Source organism: Anneissia japonica, unplaced genomic scaffold (assembly GCF_011630105.1).
Source record: "Anneissia japonica isolate Jap-2015-1 unplaced genomic scaffold, ASM1163010v1 scaffold288172_len37618_cov158, whole genome shotgun sequence".
Classification (NCBI taxonomy): Eukaryota; Metazoa; Echinodermata; class Crinoidea; order Comatulida; family Comatulidae; genus Anneissia; species Anneissia japonica.
This window is the reverse complement of record NW_022715231.1, coordinates 14,131-33,121: the sequence shown is the minus strand read 5'-3', so window position 1 is coordinate 33,121 and position 18,991 is coordinate 14,131. Positions and strand designations below refer to the sequence as shown.

Below are 18,991 nucleotides of genomic sequence, written 5' to 3'. Positions count from 1 at the left end.
GTTTGGTTTTCTACTTTATAAAATTACGACGTTTGAATTACGAAAAATAATCATGGTTTAACCATTGCCGTCTTTTATAAGCCTCTACCTTTGACCATGGAGAAATATGCTTTGACTTACTTTATTTGTGTTCATTAGTAACCTTTGGATTGAAAGTCATGACCGTGTGAATAATTCGACAATATTTGCGATCTTCCGTGTCATATGTTTATTCGATTGGTAAACGGTCTACGTGGCTCTACATTATTGGGCAAACATTACATTCACGTCAAACGGAAAAGGATTTGGTCTTCATGCTCCGGAGGGAAAAAATGTTATGTTGTAGAAAATAATATTAAGGCATTGTAACGCTGTTTGAAGACGTAGGCCTATATATATTATTTGGAAACGGCGAATACGACATTTTTCTTCTTTTGAAAGTTATAGTTTTTGTAGGTCCATGCAGTTCACATTTCCAGGCAAAATAAAGATTCGGTTGCACGCGGATAAGGCCACGAAATTCCTGTGACACTGGCGCATTTGTAAATTTTATTTGTGCTAATAATACCATCGAAATTTCAATGATAATAAAGTAGTCAAAACATGCAAATACATGTTTCCCTCCAATAAGACCACTTTTCTGTAATATAAAATTTTTAATTAGAGACCAAATTGAACTTGATTTATTTTTTTTAAATTTCTCTAACCAAAGCTGCTAAAGACCATTGAAACCCCAAACGTGGTCTTTGGAACGAGACCTGTATCATGAACTTGCAAGATGGGTTTTTCATGGCAGATTTGTTTCTGGCGATGGAGTCCCCGAGACCCGATTTCCGACGCACTCACTGAAGGCTCAGTTAACGCCTGATTAACGCACCAAACCGGCCCTCCAATTCGAGACCCGCTTAATTCAAGATCACTTTTACTAAGTACAAACTAGCAATCTTTAACCGTTTAACACACAGCTAACCAACACCTATTTGGAGACCAACCCCAAGACCACTCCACATTTTTCAATATTAAATGTGGCCTCGAGAGGGCGAATTGTATGTTATTTTATTCTTGTTTATTCAAAACAGATCGAAGACCAAAACACTGAATTGCACCAAATAATATTATTATCCAGAATAAATTCATCGATCCCTAAAATGTAAGCACGCCCCACCCCTATACCAAGCAGATGTAGTTGAATCGAATTTACCTACAAGCGAGAAACTATAAGGTCTGTATCTTTTATCAAGCCACTCAGCAATGCAAAATATAAAGAATAATGAACTTCATTAATTACACATTCAAAACTGGAATTTATTTTTTTTTTAATTATCTTAAAAAAACATACAGTATTACATTAAAAATCAATTTGCATAATCAAACACTTCAAATTCCATAGGCAAATTATTTTTCTCAATGTTTTAAAAAGTTTTAGACTTTTTACGGTAATATTGCTCAGAGATGCATGGCAGAAAGAGGTCAAAAATGGAATTTATTTTTCATAAAATTATCTTATAAAAAGTAAACATAAAGCAGTTCATTTGTTGATAAAAAAAAATCAACTGAAAGTTCCACTGATTAATTAAAAAAATTAATTCGCATAATCACACACTTCAAATTCCATAGGCAAAGTATCATTTTCAATGTTTCAACAATTAGACTTGTTAATATTGCTGTGAGACACACAATTAGATGGCAAAAACTACAGCAACAATTACATTCAATGAATACAAGAGAGCTAATAACTTAAGAACATGTTAAACACAGTATTACATTTATACAATTATTTCAGGAACATGGGGACTGAGCAGAGCAACTTAACTATGACAACATAAATTGGTTGGGACAGAGCAATTTTGAATCATTCAAAAGGGGTTGTCCTGCTGGCATTACTCATGCTCACACATACCGTAAAAACTTGAATAGAAGCCCTGGGCTTCGTTATTTTTTGACAAACTTTGGATGGGCTTCTTTTTAAGATGGGCTTCTATTCAAGGTTACTCTGCAAAATAAGGAAAGGGGGGGGGGGGCTTCCTTAAAAAATAATGCTGTAAAGTTTGGAAATTACAGTACTACTATCAAACAATAAATAAATAGGGCCACTGTAACATCAGTTTGTATCATGTATTAACCAGCATTAAATCACATAAACTACTGTGTAAACCAAGCATTTTTATAAATTATTTTGTTTCTTTAAAATTCATGTAGGCCTACGGTGAACAGAAGCCCATGCTATCGTTAAAAAAATCCCATGTGTTTCTTTTCGAGGATACTTCTTTTGAAAACTAAAGACTAAATTCGAGATGGACTTTAAATTCAATTATTGCTATACTCAAGTTAATAATGTGTACGGTTACTGCAAATTGAGCAATTTAATTTCAAAATTAGTTTTTTATGATTTTTTTGGTCATTTTTAGGGGAAAATACCTCTGAAAAATGAGTAATTCCGATTCATATTTTAATTTTTGAGCGGCAGTATTTCTTAGAGATGTTTGAAAATAAACATATAAAGCAATGTTTAATAACATTAAACTAAATAAAATTAAATTTAAAAAAAAAACACAATAACATGAATTAGAATAAGCACTTAATTTCAGGTCCTTTGCTTTTTTCCAGTCCAAATTGCGCACAGAAAATTCATTATCTAGAACCACCCTGACCACAGTGAAATGCTTTCACCTCAATGAAGTGGTTGGTCTGACAGAGAATGTTTGATCCAATGAATTGCTAGAACCCAAACTGTCGTTTATATGCAAATAATATTTTCATCATTTTTTTAGGGCAAATAAAAGAATAAGAATAATGCTTAATTTATACAATTTATACAATGATTGAATACACTAAAATATAAGCCTACTATTATTCACTGTAAGTATATGGTCTTGGTAAAACTTTTGAGAACAAAATATGAGAATTCAATCTATGGACAAAGAGTAGGATTGTTTACACACCTAAAAATGCTCGTTCCCCCCAGTTGCATCACATTGAAAAGGTTTGAAGCAAAACAATCACGCTCAAGTAGATAAAAATGACCTTGTATCATTTTATTTTGCGGGTAGTGTCCCCTCACTTTACCTTTTTACCCCACTATCAGTGCTCCCACCCCCCATTTCATAATTCCTAGATATGTTACTGTGTCATTTCAATGACAAATTAGGTACCTAATGGTCTGGGAGTTTGATTTACCCCTTCATCTTTAATATTCATAAAAAACAAGAGGATCTTTCACATGGCCAAAACTATCAAAATGCCAAAGCTTAGAACCAACCAGTGTCAGGTTGAAGGTGGTCTACACCCTCCATCTGTGAAAATCCCTCCCTGTGTTCCCCCTACATCAATTTCCTGGATCTGCCACTGCCAACATAATGTACAGTTTTTGAGTTTGCTTATTACTTATAAATTTCAGTGTAAAAACACACACACATGCACACCCACACACACAATAATTCCATTACAATGCTCCCTATGTCCAACAGCTGTATATAAATTCATATTGATTTAACAATTTGTAAATCTTGGTCATCTTTTAAAAATTTCTGGCTGCAAGTACATTGGCCGACAGGAATGACACAAGTCTGACAAAGTTGGGTCAAAACTATGAGCTGCCAGGACCTCTTCACCAATCTGGGGTAAAAATCCTGGTGGGGTTCAAGTGGCAGACATATTATGGTTTAGTATGGTAACAATTGTGAAATGGTTCCAAAAGTTGGATTGGCAAATTGATATTTTAGTTCAACCTCAAGTGATATCTGAGGACGGGAGGAGTCCATGCTTGTCACACTGTGTATTTCCCTTGAGCCCATGCTGGTGCCGCCATTATGTAAGCTTTTTATTCTATTCTGAAGTTGTGTTGTTCAAGTCATGAACCATTTCGGACATTTCTTCTTGTACAGTTCGTGTTTGTGAATAGTCCTTGTCTTCCGCAGTCATTACCGGTTGAATTTGAATTGAAATGACTGAAAACGCAAACATCAGAATGCAAGACACGAAGACAACAACAAGAGGTGTGATGGATGGAGTTGATTCACTAGCAGACTGTAAACTTCAAAAGTAAAAAAAAAAATGATTTTAAATTTGTGATGGCAATGAGCACTCTATTAAAAAAGAAGGTTGAAATAACTGATTGAAAACTAGCTGTTAATATTAATAATTCTTTATTTGTCCTCATTCAAATTGGAAATCGGAAACTTGGTCTAGGTCCCTGTGGACCCATGCTATCCACAGTGCAGCGCCTCCTGCCATAACTACAACATGTAACAAATACATCCAGATACAAACATAGTCCTTAGCCTGCCCAGGGAGTTAGTACAACATCTATAACAAATACCTGGCCTGCCTTACTCTCATTATGAGGGTTATGCTGGACGATCAGGCTCCAATTCAAACCCGACACTGGCCAGGTTTGACCTGGGGTCTAACGAGAAGCGTGAGGAACACATCTTGGCCAACCCCGTAGCTTGAATTGAAATGATGTCTTGATTTGATTCTAAAATTACGAGAGAGAAAAGACAGTGGATTCGTCCTCACCCTAAGGACCCCCTCCCCTGTTTCATACTCAATACTTGCCGAGATCTCAGCAAGAAAAACTATTTTTATAGCAATTACAGATGCAGCTATGATAAAATCATTTATGGCTATAATTGACTAGATTAGACACTGTATATTAAAGATGATTTTTTATCATTTACTATCATGATTTTCCAAGACAAAACACACCAAAAAAGAGTAATATTAAGCAAAACATTTTTAAGATGTAGGGTTGCAGCACCCCTTTTAAATCCTAGATACTTCAGTACTTCAAAATGTTTAAGACACAGAACACTTAAACCTAGTATTATTATTATTAGTATTGGAGTGGAGTTGATTAGCTTTGGTGGTTAAGATGTCTGCCTTCCAATCCCAGGGTCCTGGGTTCAATTCCTGTCAGTGTCGCAAGCCCAAAAAAAAAACTCCACTCCCTAAACTTCATATTGAGAATTAGTTTATGTAAAGCATCATGTGTATATGTTTGTCTTGTGAAAGGGATTGTCACTTACAAGTAGGATAGTGATATACTGTATTCGCTATTGACAGTTCTTGGTGCATGTTTTGTGCACCTTAAATAATAATAATAATATTACACATTTTGATTGACACTGTTGTTGAGAATAAAAATTAACATGAAGGGAATGTGACAAACTGCAAAACTCACGATTGTAACATTGCCAATTCAGTTGCTCCCATCAAGGTTGCCACCACTGCCATTAAGAATGAAAACAATCCAAATAATCGATGAATCTTCACAACCTTTAGCCGCAGTAATGCAGATCCAAATTTAGGAAACAGGAAAAATGTGAAACCAACTAAACCCTGAAAAAACAATGCAATCAAAATGATCATTTACCAAACTGCTGTCATCTCTTAGATAAATACTTTGGTGGGATTTGAAAAGAACTTGAAATACCACATCATGGGCAAGTTACTGACCACAGGATGTTTAAGAGAAAGCTTAAAGAATTTTTACTTACTGATTTTTAATGTTTCATGTTTTTATCCTTTACTACATGCAGTTTTTATATTTACTCAATTTGTAATTTTAATGTTCAATTTTAACTTTTACAATTTTTTCAATTTTTAATTTTAAATTGGCCTATGTTTACCTATTTTATATATTTTACTATATTTTCTAAACCTTGCCAGATCACTATCTGTAAATATTCGCTCTTGTGCAATAATTACCCTGGCTTCTGGACCCCATTGGAAATAAGTCTGGTGTACAATCACTAGACTTAATGGGTCATCCAGGCATTCAATTAATTATTCATCTCCTTTTTTTATGTTCGTTCTCAAAATGTTATTGTTATGTGTGTGATATTGAATGCAAAATAAATCAAATCAAATCAAAGTGACAGCCATAGGTGCTATAGTATTTACTTGAAAAAAATAAAACAATAATTAAAATATAATATAGGCCTACTATACATCTGACAGGAGTAGAAATCAGAAATTACAACACCTGAATTTATAATGAAAAGAAATATTTCAAGATGTATTATCCCATGCATAACACAAAACAAAACTTCATTTTTGAGTTAAAAAATGTTTACCCATAATTTTACAGCAAAAAATTATAGAAACAAGTGTTTTATTATCCTTGGCAAAGACTTTTTTTATTCCTTGTTTCACGAACTTATTTCTTTAAAGATTGTCATAGGTGGGTGTAAAAAGAATTATTAAAAAAATGTATTTTCTTGTTTAGTAAATATTTTTGCCAAAAACATCCTGACAGAGGAAATAATAAAAATAAAATGTTACTGTTGAATGTAAACAGTGTAGTAATGGGAGGGTTAAATGCTTTAAATTTATATAAATAGGAATAAATATACATATCTTATTTTTGGTGATTTCAAGGCAATGGTGGGCATAAATAAAAATAAAGAAAACTTTAATTCTTTTCGAAATTTCCAGTTTAGCCAAAAATAAAATGTTATTTTTATTCTAAATTATCAATATTGGAGGGCAGTGGGTTCGCGAAACAAGATACAGTACAAAAAAAGCCTTGCCTTATCCAGTATAAAAATCAGGGTACACATTTTTTAAATTCAATAATTTATATGCTCAAGTTAATTATTTGTATTTTACTGCAAAATGTGAATTTAACTTGCTCATTTTGCAGTAGCATACAAATAATTTATATGCTCAAGTTAATTATTTGTATGTTACTGCAAAATGAGCAAGTTAAATTCACATTTTTTGCATATTTTATATTGGTTGCTTACCTGAAGGCCAAAGAAAATGATTGCTGCAAGACCAATGCAGCTGTGTGGTGAGCCCTCATAATCCAATCCATGTGGGAACAGCGTTGTACCGTCCATGCTATCCGCACAGCTCCATCCAATGAACATAAACACACAACCCATAGACAGTGTTCCAAAGTGAATAAGTTTCTCAACTAAACGAGACACGTGTAACTTTAGATTACTGATGATTTGAAAGGTCAGAATTCCTAGTCAGAAAACGAAAATAATTAAAAATATATATTTAGTATTTAAACCCTACATTATAAGAAAAAACAATTGGATTTTTCAAAACAGTTCATGAATTTAAAACAGCCGATCATACAGGGTTTTAGCTGTAGAAGGGTGGTGGAAGATATTTTAGTGGAAGGTGGACGATAACATAATTTGGTAAACTCTAATTTTTTAAGAATGGGCAAGGGGATGAATAAATGTAGTGGAGGGCCATAAAATCAAATAGCTTTAGAGTGGTTGAAATGATGATGCTTGATCATTCGTTGCAAAAAGTGGTTATAATAGTTCTACTGTAATTTGCACTTAATTTCTAATAAAAAAATATAAGTATTTCCAAATATGTAGTGTTCTTGTTTCTTTTTTTATATAAATATTTGTCACAACCTGATTTAATAGTCCTTTTTTCTTTTCTTTTTTTTATAAGAACCAGTACAATTTTTCCTAAGCTCAATGTTGTTTTTTTTTTTTTTTTTTTTTTTTGGCTGATTTCAGGCTCAAAATTTATTTTTATTTTACACACTTTCAAATTATTATTGTACAGCAGTATACACTGTACTGAAATGTAGGTAAAAGTGGCCCGGAAAAATTGCCCCTGAAAGAAAGGACCTGATAAAAATAGCCCCAAATGACAGGAGGAACACCTATTGTACTGTATTAGAGAGGGTATTACATAGTCACATGTACTGCACAGGTACATATATATTTTTTTTGTTTTTGGTTTTTCTAGTTTTTTTTTAAATAAAAATTTCATTTGACATTTTATCTCAGCCTCAATTTATTCTTATTTTGTTTTAATTTTTAATCAATTTAATTTCTTATGAAAAAAGAAGTGTAATGTAAACAGCAGGTCTTAAAATCAAATGATAATGATAGATTTAAACACAATTTCCTGCAAAATATATATCAGTCTTATTTCAAACCCCAACATGACTATTTTATGGGACAACAGTTTTACCCAAATCAAATTAATCAGTCTCTGTGCATATGTTTGCTTGCCTCATCCCAGGGTCCTGGGTTCAATTCCTGTCAGTACCTACTTACGAGTAGGAGAGTGATAATATTCGCTATTGTCTCTAAAAAATAAATTTACAATAAATACAATAAAGTATAATCAATTTGGCAGATGTCCAAGGCGGCCTCCTATATAAACGCTCAGGTCCTTGAACTCTGTGAAATACTGTGCAATATTAAAAAGCCCTGAACATTATATTAATAAATATATTATTGTTACAATATTTCTTCATGGAATCACCATGAGGGAGGTAGGCCTATATCAAATTAGAGGAAACTAACCATGACCGAATATGAAAACGAAGCCCAGAGTCATAAGAAGTGGATGGTAGTTAAAACTTGGAAAGGCTGCAAAGCCACCGATTTTGTTGCCCACCACAACAATTGTAATTATTGCACACAGCCCTAGAAATTCTGCAACACACCCAATTGCTAAAACTATACCCCTCGCCATTTTATTGATCTTCCTTCTTGTGTTTTTATTTTTTTTCCCCCACAGGATATTTACTTGAACTTGGGGGCGCTATGCACAGCACGTGTGTTTTGTTGTCATACACAGTGATCTGATATCTGACACAGTCGTCTGGGGTTAGGCCTAGCCTGACTGACTTTTAACACGTTATTTAAACCGTATAAGTAAATTGAAATTCTGATATAAAGAGAAAAAATGTGTTCCCAAAATGTTGAGCTTGGTTTTGTGGAAAAGATCGATAGTTGGAGGCTTTCCTCACATTTCTTTCCAAGTAAGGTTGGTGGTAAGCCAGCCTGGCTGGCGTTAAAGGGTCTACCCGTCAGTGAGCGGACTAGCTGCCCTTTATGCGGTGAGCCGTGCGTATTTCTGTTGCAAATCTACTGTCCCATTTCGGGTGATGGAAGATGTTTTCATCGAGCATTTTTTGTGTTCTGTTGCAAGAATGCAGCATGCCACACCAAGGCTAACAGTGATAAGGTGCCATTCCTAGTGTTTCGAAATCAACTTCCAAGATCGAATGAATTCTATAGTAGTGAGCCACCGGATGAGGGGCAGATGCCTGATGGAAGTGAACCCAGACTTGAAACTTTTGGTACATGTGTATGCGAGGTCTGCCATTGCTTAGCGACTAAAAAATGCTCAAAATGCAAAGTAACGTCTTATTGCAGTAGAAGTCACCAAGTAATTAATTGGAAACAGGGTCACCGTGAAACATGTGGTACTATTGGGGGTACAGGTAGGGCATGTCAATTTTTTTCTATCTGCAGATTGCCTATTTTTTATTTGTACAGATTGATTCAAGATTGCTTTATTATCATCAAGCAAACATGTGATAAATGAAAGTATTTTTGCTTGCTGCCTACAATAATGAAGACATGAAAGACAGTAAATGGCAAATAAATATTTGAAATTCGAAAAACACATCAAATGTATAGGGCAAGTTGCAAGGGTGGGCACAAAAATGGGTCAGAGAGCCAAAGAAAATTTTTTATTTCACACTTGAGAGCCGGCCGCACCCATTTAACATTTCAAGATACAATCTAAAGATTGTAGACGGTCCACACACACGGGGTAGTGGGCCGCAATAAAATTGCTATAGGATCACTTTGGTATAATCTTGGTGTAGTCTTATTTAATATACTGTTGATATGTTTATTCTAGAATAGCACTTCTTTATCTAGTAGAATGCGAATGTATGGAAAGTGAATAATGGTTTTTTAAACATTTCAAGAATAGTGTTGGAAAATAAAAGCAATAAGCCTATTGCATTATTTTATTAGAAATTCTGGCACTATTGCCCTTAACTCCAAATTTAACTTCGGTCATGCTTAGCAATTATAGTAAGTTTTCAGTACACTATAGGTAGAAGTTGATAGAGCCATTATTTTCTGGAAAAAATTGGGTTATTACTGTAGGTAGGCCTAGCCTGCTGGTAGATATTTATTAATTAAATTAAATGTACTATAAACATGGATTATTCCACCTTTGCCTTATTTTTTCAGTTCTTTTCTAAGTCCATCGCCTTGTTATCTCATAACCATTTTTTACAGGACGGTCTAGGCTTCATTCGTGTTAAGTGCTGTAGAGCGATATCTGTTTTGCTTTGTGCGTTATAGCTTGACCTAGCAACGAAACATTCAATCATGATGTACTCTAGTAAAACTACTCAATCTTTGAGCTATATGCACACGAGACGCAAAAAAAAAAAAAGGCACTATATAGAATTAGTGATGAGTTGGGAATAGGAAAATTCAGTGCAAATGAAAGTGATGATGTCACCACTGAATTATAAAGTGCATTATGCTGAAATTCTTACTTTCTCTTTCTTTAAAGGGTCACACAAGCCAAACGCACCAACTATGGTTCTGTTCCCTGAATTTGAAGTGGTAATGGAAACAGAAGAGCAGGAAATCAAACCAGTATTAACTAAACCAGAGGATAAACTTCTGAACGAGTATTCTCAACAGATGGCAAATGATGAAGGAAAGAAAACTGCAGCTTTAACATTTGATGAGAAGGAACTTGAGGGCATGGCATATGGTGAGGAGGACAAACAATTTAGAAAATTTAAAGAAAAAACAGAAATGGAACCTGAGCAGGTATGAAATTATAACTAATAATTATTATTTCTGTTATATTATACCTGTACAGTATTATTTTTATTATAATAATTTAATTACTATTTTATATATTAATAATTCTTTGAGAATAATAATATTATTAATGCTTGCGGTACACCACATAGATAGTTCTGAGATAGTTGTTTGTTGAGAATGTCGATTGAGTTGCTTCAATCGTCTTCAGGAGAATAATGTCTGCAGAGAATCCAAACAGGGAAATACAGTACTTATATTATGTTTGGATAATGAGACTTATTAATAAGTCTAATAATATTGTTGTCAATCGTTGTTATTACTTTTATTACTTATTATGATAATTGATATCATGGCATTATATATTACTATTATAATTTGTAATATTCACTTGAAATATTGCCCCAATCATGCTAGCATCATTGCAGTACATAATAATAAAGAAGTTATTGGTTGTTATTCTATTACAGTTAACAATCACCATTATTTAATATTTGTATAATTAAATGTTTAATATATTACTATACTATTATTACACCTGTATCTCACTTTGTATGGTAAAGTGCTTGGTGAATTTTAATTTTTTGCACAAACACAAGCCACTGGATTGAGGGCAGTCTTTATCACACCATAATACAGTAGGCCTATCTAATTATATTAATTGAATAGATATTTTGTACAACAATATTTCATCTTTTGTTGCTTTTTGTGTGGTGTTTAAAAAAATGTCTGTTTCCAAGGGTAAAAATTGTTGTAGGTTTGAGAAGAACAAATTTGGATTTGAACTATAGCTATGAAATTAGACATAAAATATAAAGGATGTAAATTTTTAGATAGGTTTGACAAGAACACTATTCGTGGGATGTTCATGCATGATGGCCGACTGTTCCATTTTATTTTCTAGGGATGTCCTCACTTGAGAGAGAATGGACAATTATTCGGTTTATCCAAGTAAATAATTATTCACAAAATAGACTGAAGTTGCCTTTACCATATTGTGAATTGTTTTATTATTTTTTTTTTATCTTTAAGGTTCTGCGCTATCAAAGAGGTGGTCAACCATTGTGGGTGTCTTCAGAAGGACAACCAAAAGAGAGCGATATTCCTAAATGCCATTGTGGGGCTAACCGGCAGTTTGAATTCCAGGTTGGTTGATGTTTTTTTTCTCCATAAAGCTCTGTTCAAATTTCTTCATATAGTCATGATGTGCCTATATATGGTCATGATGTGATGTGATCATGACCATATATAGGAATGTCACATGTTTTTGACAATAAAATTTTAAAGTATGAAAAGGGATTAATTGTTTTAATTTGTAGCTGCTGGAGGGCACTGCTCAACTTACATGAATATAAGGAGAGATTTTGAAAATCATCCATGGGGCTGAGGTGGGTGTGGACACAAAGTGCCCTTTTGTGAAAAATTAGAACCCTCCTTCAGAAATCCATCCTACAGGCTTGAATGATATTATATATTATATACAGTAAATTGAGTTAATGTGTTTTCTTCCACTTTGATAGATATTACCTCAGCTGTTGGTATATATGAATGTTGACAGTATTCAAGATAGCATTGACTGGGGCACTCTCTTAATCTACACATGTTCCAACAGCTGTGATGAGGGACTTGCCTACAAATCGGAGTTCCTATGGCGACAGAATTACAGCAACACTTCATTACCTAAGGCAACTTGATTCTGTATTTAATGGAAGAAAGTTACAGTGGGTTTGGCACAATAGAAAGCTTTCACTACCTTGTTTGAAAATCGATTGCAAAATCTTCCTGTTCCTGTTTGCATACTCGTACAAAAAATAGTGTTCTTTCACTGTCTCGTTTTCGCATTCCCTGAGACCTGAACACACTTGGTCTGTTGCTGTGAACATGCACTCCCTTGGACCGTGGGGACTCACAGTTGCTGCAATGGTAAGGTGTGATAGAGAAAGTTTAGGATGACAACACACAGGTCAGCAAATGAGTAATTACAGTAATATTCTTGGGTTAGCAACACAGACGTTCCAAGACAAAACAATGTAAATTTACAAAAATATAAAAGTAGTAACCTTGTTTTGCTGGACATCTCTATGATGGCATATTTTGCTTCTCTCAATATTAAATATAATATTCATTTTTAAGCAACCAATTACATTGCTTTAGTTGGCTGGAGAATGGTTTTGCAAAATCAATATTGTTTGTACACTATCAGAGGGGAGGGAGGGGGTACCAAAAAATGAGTACTGTTTACACTTGTGAAAATGTTGATAATTGTGAATAGCCCCTTAGCTGTCAACAGACTACAATGGATTTGGCCATTTGCGTTTACCAGACGAATGTATGACATTGTACCGAATGTTAACTTGGATGCATCCGAGAACTGATGTGATTGTTGGTACTCAGTAACTCTTCCAAAATCATGAGGTTGAATACATCTACAAAGTGTTTGATCTTGGGTAACTCATTTTTCCACTTCTGCCAACTCTTTATTTAGCAGATATTTAGGCAATGGCCATCCCAACTAAGATCCCGCCTACTTAGTTCCTGAATTATTACCTTTGCCTTTAGCGTGAAAGGACAAATATAGCCATGAGGGTCATACAGTACGTAGAGCTAAAATACTCAGGAATCCCCTTCTTGTAAGACGGTTTTCCAGTTTTTAGATTTCATAGCGAAGGTAATCTCTTCGAGTCTACACAACTCCAGACTGACCAATGTGGCATCTATAGCGCTATAATTTCTCCTATATAAAGTGGTTAAATACAACGTTTGTCTCGTCCCAATGACATTCACTTGCTTAGCAAGCTTCTGTGAGCAGAAAGTATTGATAGAACTGTTTTCAAAAGGCATACATGTTAATGTAACCACAGATTCTCGCACTTGCACAGGCACAAATAGTCAAAGCTACTTTCATTTTCCAGCCCTTGGCTAGGTTACAGTATGCACTACATTCTGTTCTGGTAAACCCGGTCTGAATTGGTAACTGTAAAGTTGGTTTGCTAGCAACAGATATATGTTGTCAGTGAGTGGTCTATGTAAACATTTTGTGTACTTTTGTGCGATTACTGTTTGGACATGTGGCTTCTCAACCTTCCTCCTACTCTGATTACATCATTCTCAACTTCCAACATGGGATCTAAATTGCTGTAATTCTTAAAACATGTGTAAATGTCAATTGTATTTATTTTAGGTGGTCATGTACTATACATTGTGTAAGACCCAACTTGGAATAGCTGCCTTTTAACAAAATATTTAAATTTTTAGGTGTGATTTGGTCTATACCCGTACGCATCACTTGGTCAGTTGTGGTGGATATATATTTTAGGTGTCCATACACCCCCTCCATCTTCTTGAATCTGGACTCTAGCCTATATACAGTTTTGTCTATTCCGATTGTTTATTTCGACCATTTCTTACGAAGCATATTTAAACCTCTTTAGTAACGATCGCACAACTTTTGTGTAGTTATTAGAACTTTTTTCTAAGCTCTTGCTCTTCATTCTGCTGTGCCTTTTTTGTGAATACTTTATTTTTACACTTTTTCAGACATTATGCTCATTTATTAGTTTGGAGGTTACATCTGTTTCTTTAACTTCATAAGTTTGGATCTTGAACTAAAGATAACTTATAAAGTAAAACTATAGAGAGCAGTTGACCTAACGTAAATTTTATAAATAACCATTATAAATAAACTGTTCCAAATCAATCACACCCTTCACTCGCCATCCATAGTGAAGCGCACAGTGCGCGTCGGCCCATCATTGAGAGCGTATTTAGTGAATTAAATTGCACTGCTTGCAAAATGTTATCGTAATGCATCAATCCTTTGCGTTCGGGCCCCTAGAGGCATTATCCGCATGATTCAACCCACTCCGCACATATCGCCACTGTTTGACTCTGATTCACTGTGTATCACTGACAGTCTGTTACTGACGAATGTTTTGAATCGTTTTTTCCTCATTTTTAATATACGGTATTGCAAAACGATCATGCTGTCTGTCAAAAATGTTGAATGCCATATAGTCCACTTGTCGTCTAACCATCTTATCCAGGCAACAGTTGCTGCCATCAACTTTAGCCTGGGGATAGTAACCCTTTTTATTGGGCAAAGACAGCATCTTGCAGTCGACAAGGAACAATGAACACTACCTTCCGATTTGTTCGTCCTATTGTAAGTGACTGCCCCATATGCCTTGCTTCTAAAACGTCTGAAAAATGATGTAACTAATAATATTCAATTTCCTTCCCAAGTTATGGGGCTGAATACATCTGTTGAGTGTAAATTGTCCAACAAAAGAGTCTGCCAGTAGTGGATCGTCTCACTCTAGCTTCCGCTCACTTGGTTCCTGCATCAAAACTGTTGCCTTTAGTGTAAATGTTGATGTTGTGGATTGTAAGTTGAGCTTAATGTGCTTAGCAATCTCCTTCTAGTTTCGGGATTATACTTTACCTTTATTTTGAAGTCGAAAGAGCCAAGTTCCACATCCAAATGTACGCATAGAGCTTTCTCAGCTGGTAAAGCTTCACAACTTAAATCTAAACATTTCACCTGTTTTGCTCTTTCCTCTTCTGGAACCGATTGTATGGTCGTTGGACAGTTGGTCACTCTGTCAACCTGAACCCTCATCTGGCAAGGAGACTCCTTAGTTCACTAACTCAATATTCAACAGCACTCTCCACAGAGATTAGACAGTCATCGACGTGTGGAACTCTCTGCTCACACTTCTAACTGTATCCGTCCTGTAATACTGTTTGTTATCTTCTTTAGTCCACCCCAGAGCTAATGCACAACAACTCTGACTCTACCGGAGGTATCTCAGGACATTTCTATCTGCCGTTGGCTCCCTAGCCTGATAGAACATCATCTGTACATCAACTATCACAGCAAATGGATACCTCCCAAACCGCAGTAAAATACCCAGTGGATTATTAGTAAAGTCAGGTCCTTAAAAAATCTCATCATTTAAATATATTCCACTATGTTTGGCAATCAAAGACAATTCTTACCTTGTCCTCTTCTTTCGGCACAGGGCTATGCAGTAGATACCAAACACCACAGGTTTTCGGAGGCTTACTGTCTGGAACAACTTCTGAATGGCCATCCTCCAAGAAACGGTTCATCGACTTACCGTATAGGTCATAGAAGGATTACTTTTCAGCCATCCCCTCTTAGTCTCAGTTCAGCACTCAAACAGTTGTTAGGCAAGTTCGGCGTTCCGCTTTCGAATGGTATCGACCCTTGATAATGTCCTTCGGTATACATTATAATTTTTGCCCATACATCAACTGCTTTCTTGTCATTGACAGACAGTCCTCTTGTATCATCCCCATAACAATTAGGATTTTCGAAAAACTGAAAAAATATCTAACCTGCTGTTCGGGAGTAACAAAGTGTGATGACACAGTTTTACTAGTTCTGCTGCCAACAGGGCCACTTACACCCCAGCCTAACTGGGTTCTTGTTGCATAGCGTTATCCTCGCTTTCCTGATCGAACCTCTAAGACAAAGGGAAGTAGAGCCTCTGGAACATGTATGGCTTACGATTAACAACAGTCTGCTTGGTAATTAAATGGCTTGTGATGTTTTTATTTATTGTTTGTTAGTTGGGGCATTTTCCATGACTTATTTATTAGTTGGTTCTTTTTTATATCATCAGATGTAGGCATATTTACATCATTGTAAACATTCACTTCAACGAAACATATGATAGGGTTTTATTTTAAAATCATTAATGAAGAATAGTTATATTGATATGCCAGAGGCAGATCCAGAATTGTTCAAACAATAAGCGAGTAGCGCTTATTTCAATACATAACATTGACATGCACTGAAATTTTAAAATTTAGTGGCAACGTTCCCCTTCTTGATCCGGTAGTTGATTTGTTTGAACTGGCAGCCAACGTGTTGGCTGCTCTGTTTTACAATCTGCAGAAACTGCAGATGGGATGTACCAAAGATAGAATGCAAACGTACGTATAGGTTCATATGACCAGTTAATTACAATTACTTCATAATTTATAAGACAAGAACACATTATTGATCCACAAAGGGAAACTCAATGCTCTTCAAATTCGTATACAATATAAATATAAATCCTTAAGACCTAAACATACAAGTTCGACAAATCATCTTAACGCTATCCACCTAATTAAAGTATCTCACCATTCATTTTGCTGAATTTTGTATGGGCGTGGTCCATAACTGCCTAAAGAGGCGCTTATAATAGTAGCCACATGTTCACATCATTCCACAGCGACAGGGGCTGAAATAAACCATAGCATCGGGGTACTACCCCTAATCTTTCGAAAGGTGCAATGGGTTCTTTAAAGTGCACACGAGCCAGGCGTGTACATAATCTCTGGACCTCCATTTTAAGTCCTTATCCGAGAAGACATGGTTTTACCAACCGATTCATTGTCGAGGTCCGAGGAACGGCTCGAACTAGCACCGATGTTAAGGCTTATAAGGGTTACCGCTCGGCCACTTGCGAAAGAAAACAAACATTGAAAAGGCTAGAGCATAGACAAGCAGTAAAATAAATGAAGTACACTGCTTATTAACTCATCTAAGATCATTAGGGTTTTAGGTTAGGTACAAGCGGAATATGATCATATTATTTTGTAATTAAGAAAATCGGATCTAATAATTTTTTTTTGTAGTTTTTAACATAAAACACTTCAAATTATGAAAAATGCCTAAGATCCGCACCTCGATCTCACAAGGCTTCCCCCCCCCCCCCTTCCTGGAGCCATTTTGGTGTCTCTACAAATTCGCACCTACCAAATAAAAATCCTGCGTACGGGCCTGCAATCTTCAAACTTTAACCCAAAGCTAACCATAGTGGAGCCCCACTGTGCCTAATCGATTGGAATATGCATAAAAAAAATGAATACATTATCGCCTTAGACTGACGTTTTCAGAAGTGGATGAGTGTTTTCCGAGCTTAACTTGACTACTTTTACTGTGATAATGTCTAGACTGGTTAGGATACGAAAAGGAATTTGAGCATGATCTTTGTGTACTAGATAAAAACGTTTTAAGACTAGAATAAACTTCGTTTCACCAGACATGAACTTAAAGCAATTATTTCGCACACTGCACATGATTACTCGCTAAGATTGCGAACTTCCTTATTTCTGACACAGTACATTATTAGAAAAATGAGAGATCCTTGGAAGAATTAAGAATACAAAACAACCACAGGATTATTGTTGAAGCATCTCCAGTGGCTAAGAAACAGACGAGCCATGTTAAACCCAGAACCACTGTGACGCTCTTGTCATTTTGTAACATTTGCATCCCTTTCGTTTGAGTGTTCTTTTCTCTTCTGAAAGATTGTGCCTTTTCCGAGCTTGCCTAAATTGTGTAAAACCATAATGAATACGACGAAATTGAATTGAACTGTAGCGATGGCAACATGAATTGCAACACTGTAGTTTTCGTTGATTGTGACCTTGACCATAGAGAAAATAGAACAGCTCTAGATCGTAAAGGGACATTGTGGCCAAGTTTGATGAATTTCTGATAAAAACTATGGGCTGTAGGCTGTTCACAACAAATATGCCGAAAGACAAATTTAACTAAATAAATAAACAGGCCAAAACATAACGTGCTGCCAACTTCGTTAGCGGAGGTACCGGTAATAAATAAATAAACAGGGGCAAAAACATAACCTCCTGCCAACTTTGTTGGCGGAGGTATGAGATCTTTGGTCATGTAATATTGTGACCAATTTTGACAAGCTTGTGATTAAAACTATGGGCTTTAGACAAAATTTTAAAATTAGTCCCTGGCCCTTCAAAATTTAATCAGCTCGGAATTGATCAGATAAAACGGTAGGATGATCATTTTTTCTGAGGTCAGAGTATAATGGACATTTGAAAAGAAAACGGAATTCAACTAAATTATATTTGAAGATAGCCACTACTTACTTCAGATCAATAATCATAATTATATTTCAGTCATGTTCTTTCAGTTTGGCGTCTTGTCCCCACTGATATTTTGTCAGCATAACTTGAGCATACTTGAACACTTTTTGCCAGAGAAAGCAGGGGTGTTGGGTGGATGACTCAGAATGCTGTTTCAAAGAAATTGCGATCTTTTCGCCAGAAAGAAGGGGTGTTGCGTGGATGACTGAGAATGCTGTTTCCAAAATTTGCGATCTGAAAAATCTCCAAAAACTACATTTCACTGTTAAAGTATCCAATTAAAATTCTGTAATATTTTCCTAGAAGGGTGTAATGCTGAAAAAAATATGTGTTATTAGTTCACCTAATTGTACTGCTGCTGAAAATGAAAAGATTAGTTTTATGTGTATTAAGAAATGTTATTGACCATTCTTCATCATTTACCGAGAGGGTTCGCGATTTCATTTAAACAGACTAACAAAAGACTGATTCTCTGGACCTCCATTTTAAGTCCTTATCCGAGAAGACATGGTTTT

At 35.4% G+C, this 18,991-nt stretch overlaps 2 protein-coding genes across 2 annotated transcripts; one reads left to right on the top strand and one right to left on the bottom strand.

Annotated features, from left to right (window-relative positions):
* Nucleotides 1-1,704: 1,704 nt before the first annotated feature.
* LOC117109211 (cytochrome b reductase 1-like) lies at nucleotides 1,705-8,495 on the bottom strand. Its single transcript, XM_033251468.1, has 4 exons — nucleotides 8,274-8,495; nucleotides 6,729-6,955; nucleotides 5,162-5,319; nucleotides 1,705-4,012 (listed from the first exon to the last, which is right to left on the bottom strand). The coding sequence occupies exons 1-4, from the start codon at nucleotides 8,443-8,445 to the stop codon at nucleotides 3,805-3,807; spliced, it is 765 nt and encodes a 254-aa protein (XP_033107359.1). The 5' UTR covers nucleotides 8,446-8,495; the 3' UTR covers nucleotides 1,705-3,804.
* A 60-nt stretch (nucleotides 8,496-8,555) lies between these two features.
* On the top strand, nucleotides 8,556-17,615 carry LOC117109210 (programmed cell death protein 2-like). Its single transcript, XM_033251466.1, has 4 exons — nucleotides 8,556-9,199; nucleotides 10,297-10,562; nucleotides 11,589-11,702; nucleotides 12,077-17,615. Exons 1-4 carry the CDS (start codon nucleotides 8,659-8,661, stop codon nucleotides 12,248-12,250), a joined length of 1,095 nt encoding a protein of 364 aa, XP_033107357.1. The 5' UTR covers nucleotides 8,556-8,658; the 3' UTR covers nucleotides 12,251-17,615.
* Nucleotides 17,616-18,991: the final 1,376 nt, after the last annotated feature.

What these genes read in the sequence shown, in the direction of transcription:
- LOC117109211 (XM_033251468.1), bottom strand. Translation starts at nt 8,445, where the DNA reads ATGGCGAGGGGTATAGTTTTAGCAATTGGGTGTGTTGCAGAATTTCTA. An exon ending in CGTTTTCATATTCGGTCATG is followed by an intron (nt 6,956 to 8,273) that starts GTTAGTTTCCTC and finishes TTTTCTGACTAG; the next exon opens with GAATTCTGACCTTTCAAATC. An exon ending in TCATTTTCTTTGGCCTTCAG is followed by an intron (nt 5,320 to 6,728) that starts GTAAGCAACCAA and finishes TTGTTTTTTCAG; the next exon opens with GGTTTAGTTGGTTTCACATT.
- LOC117109210 (XM_033251466.1), top strand. Translation starts at nt 8,659, where the DNA reads ATGTGTTCCCAAAATGTTGAGCTTGGTTTTGTGGAAAAGATCGATAGT. An exon ending in TGGTACTATTGGGGGTACAG is followed by an intron (nt 9,200 to 10,296) that starts GTAGGGCATGTC and finishes CTTTCTTTAAAG; the next exon opens with GGTCACACAAGCCAAACGCA. An exon ending in CAGAAATGGAACCTGAGCAG is followed by an intron (nt 10,563 to 11,588) that starts GTATGAAATTAT and finishes TTTATCTTTAAG; the next exon opens with GTTCTGCGCTATCAAAGAGG.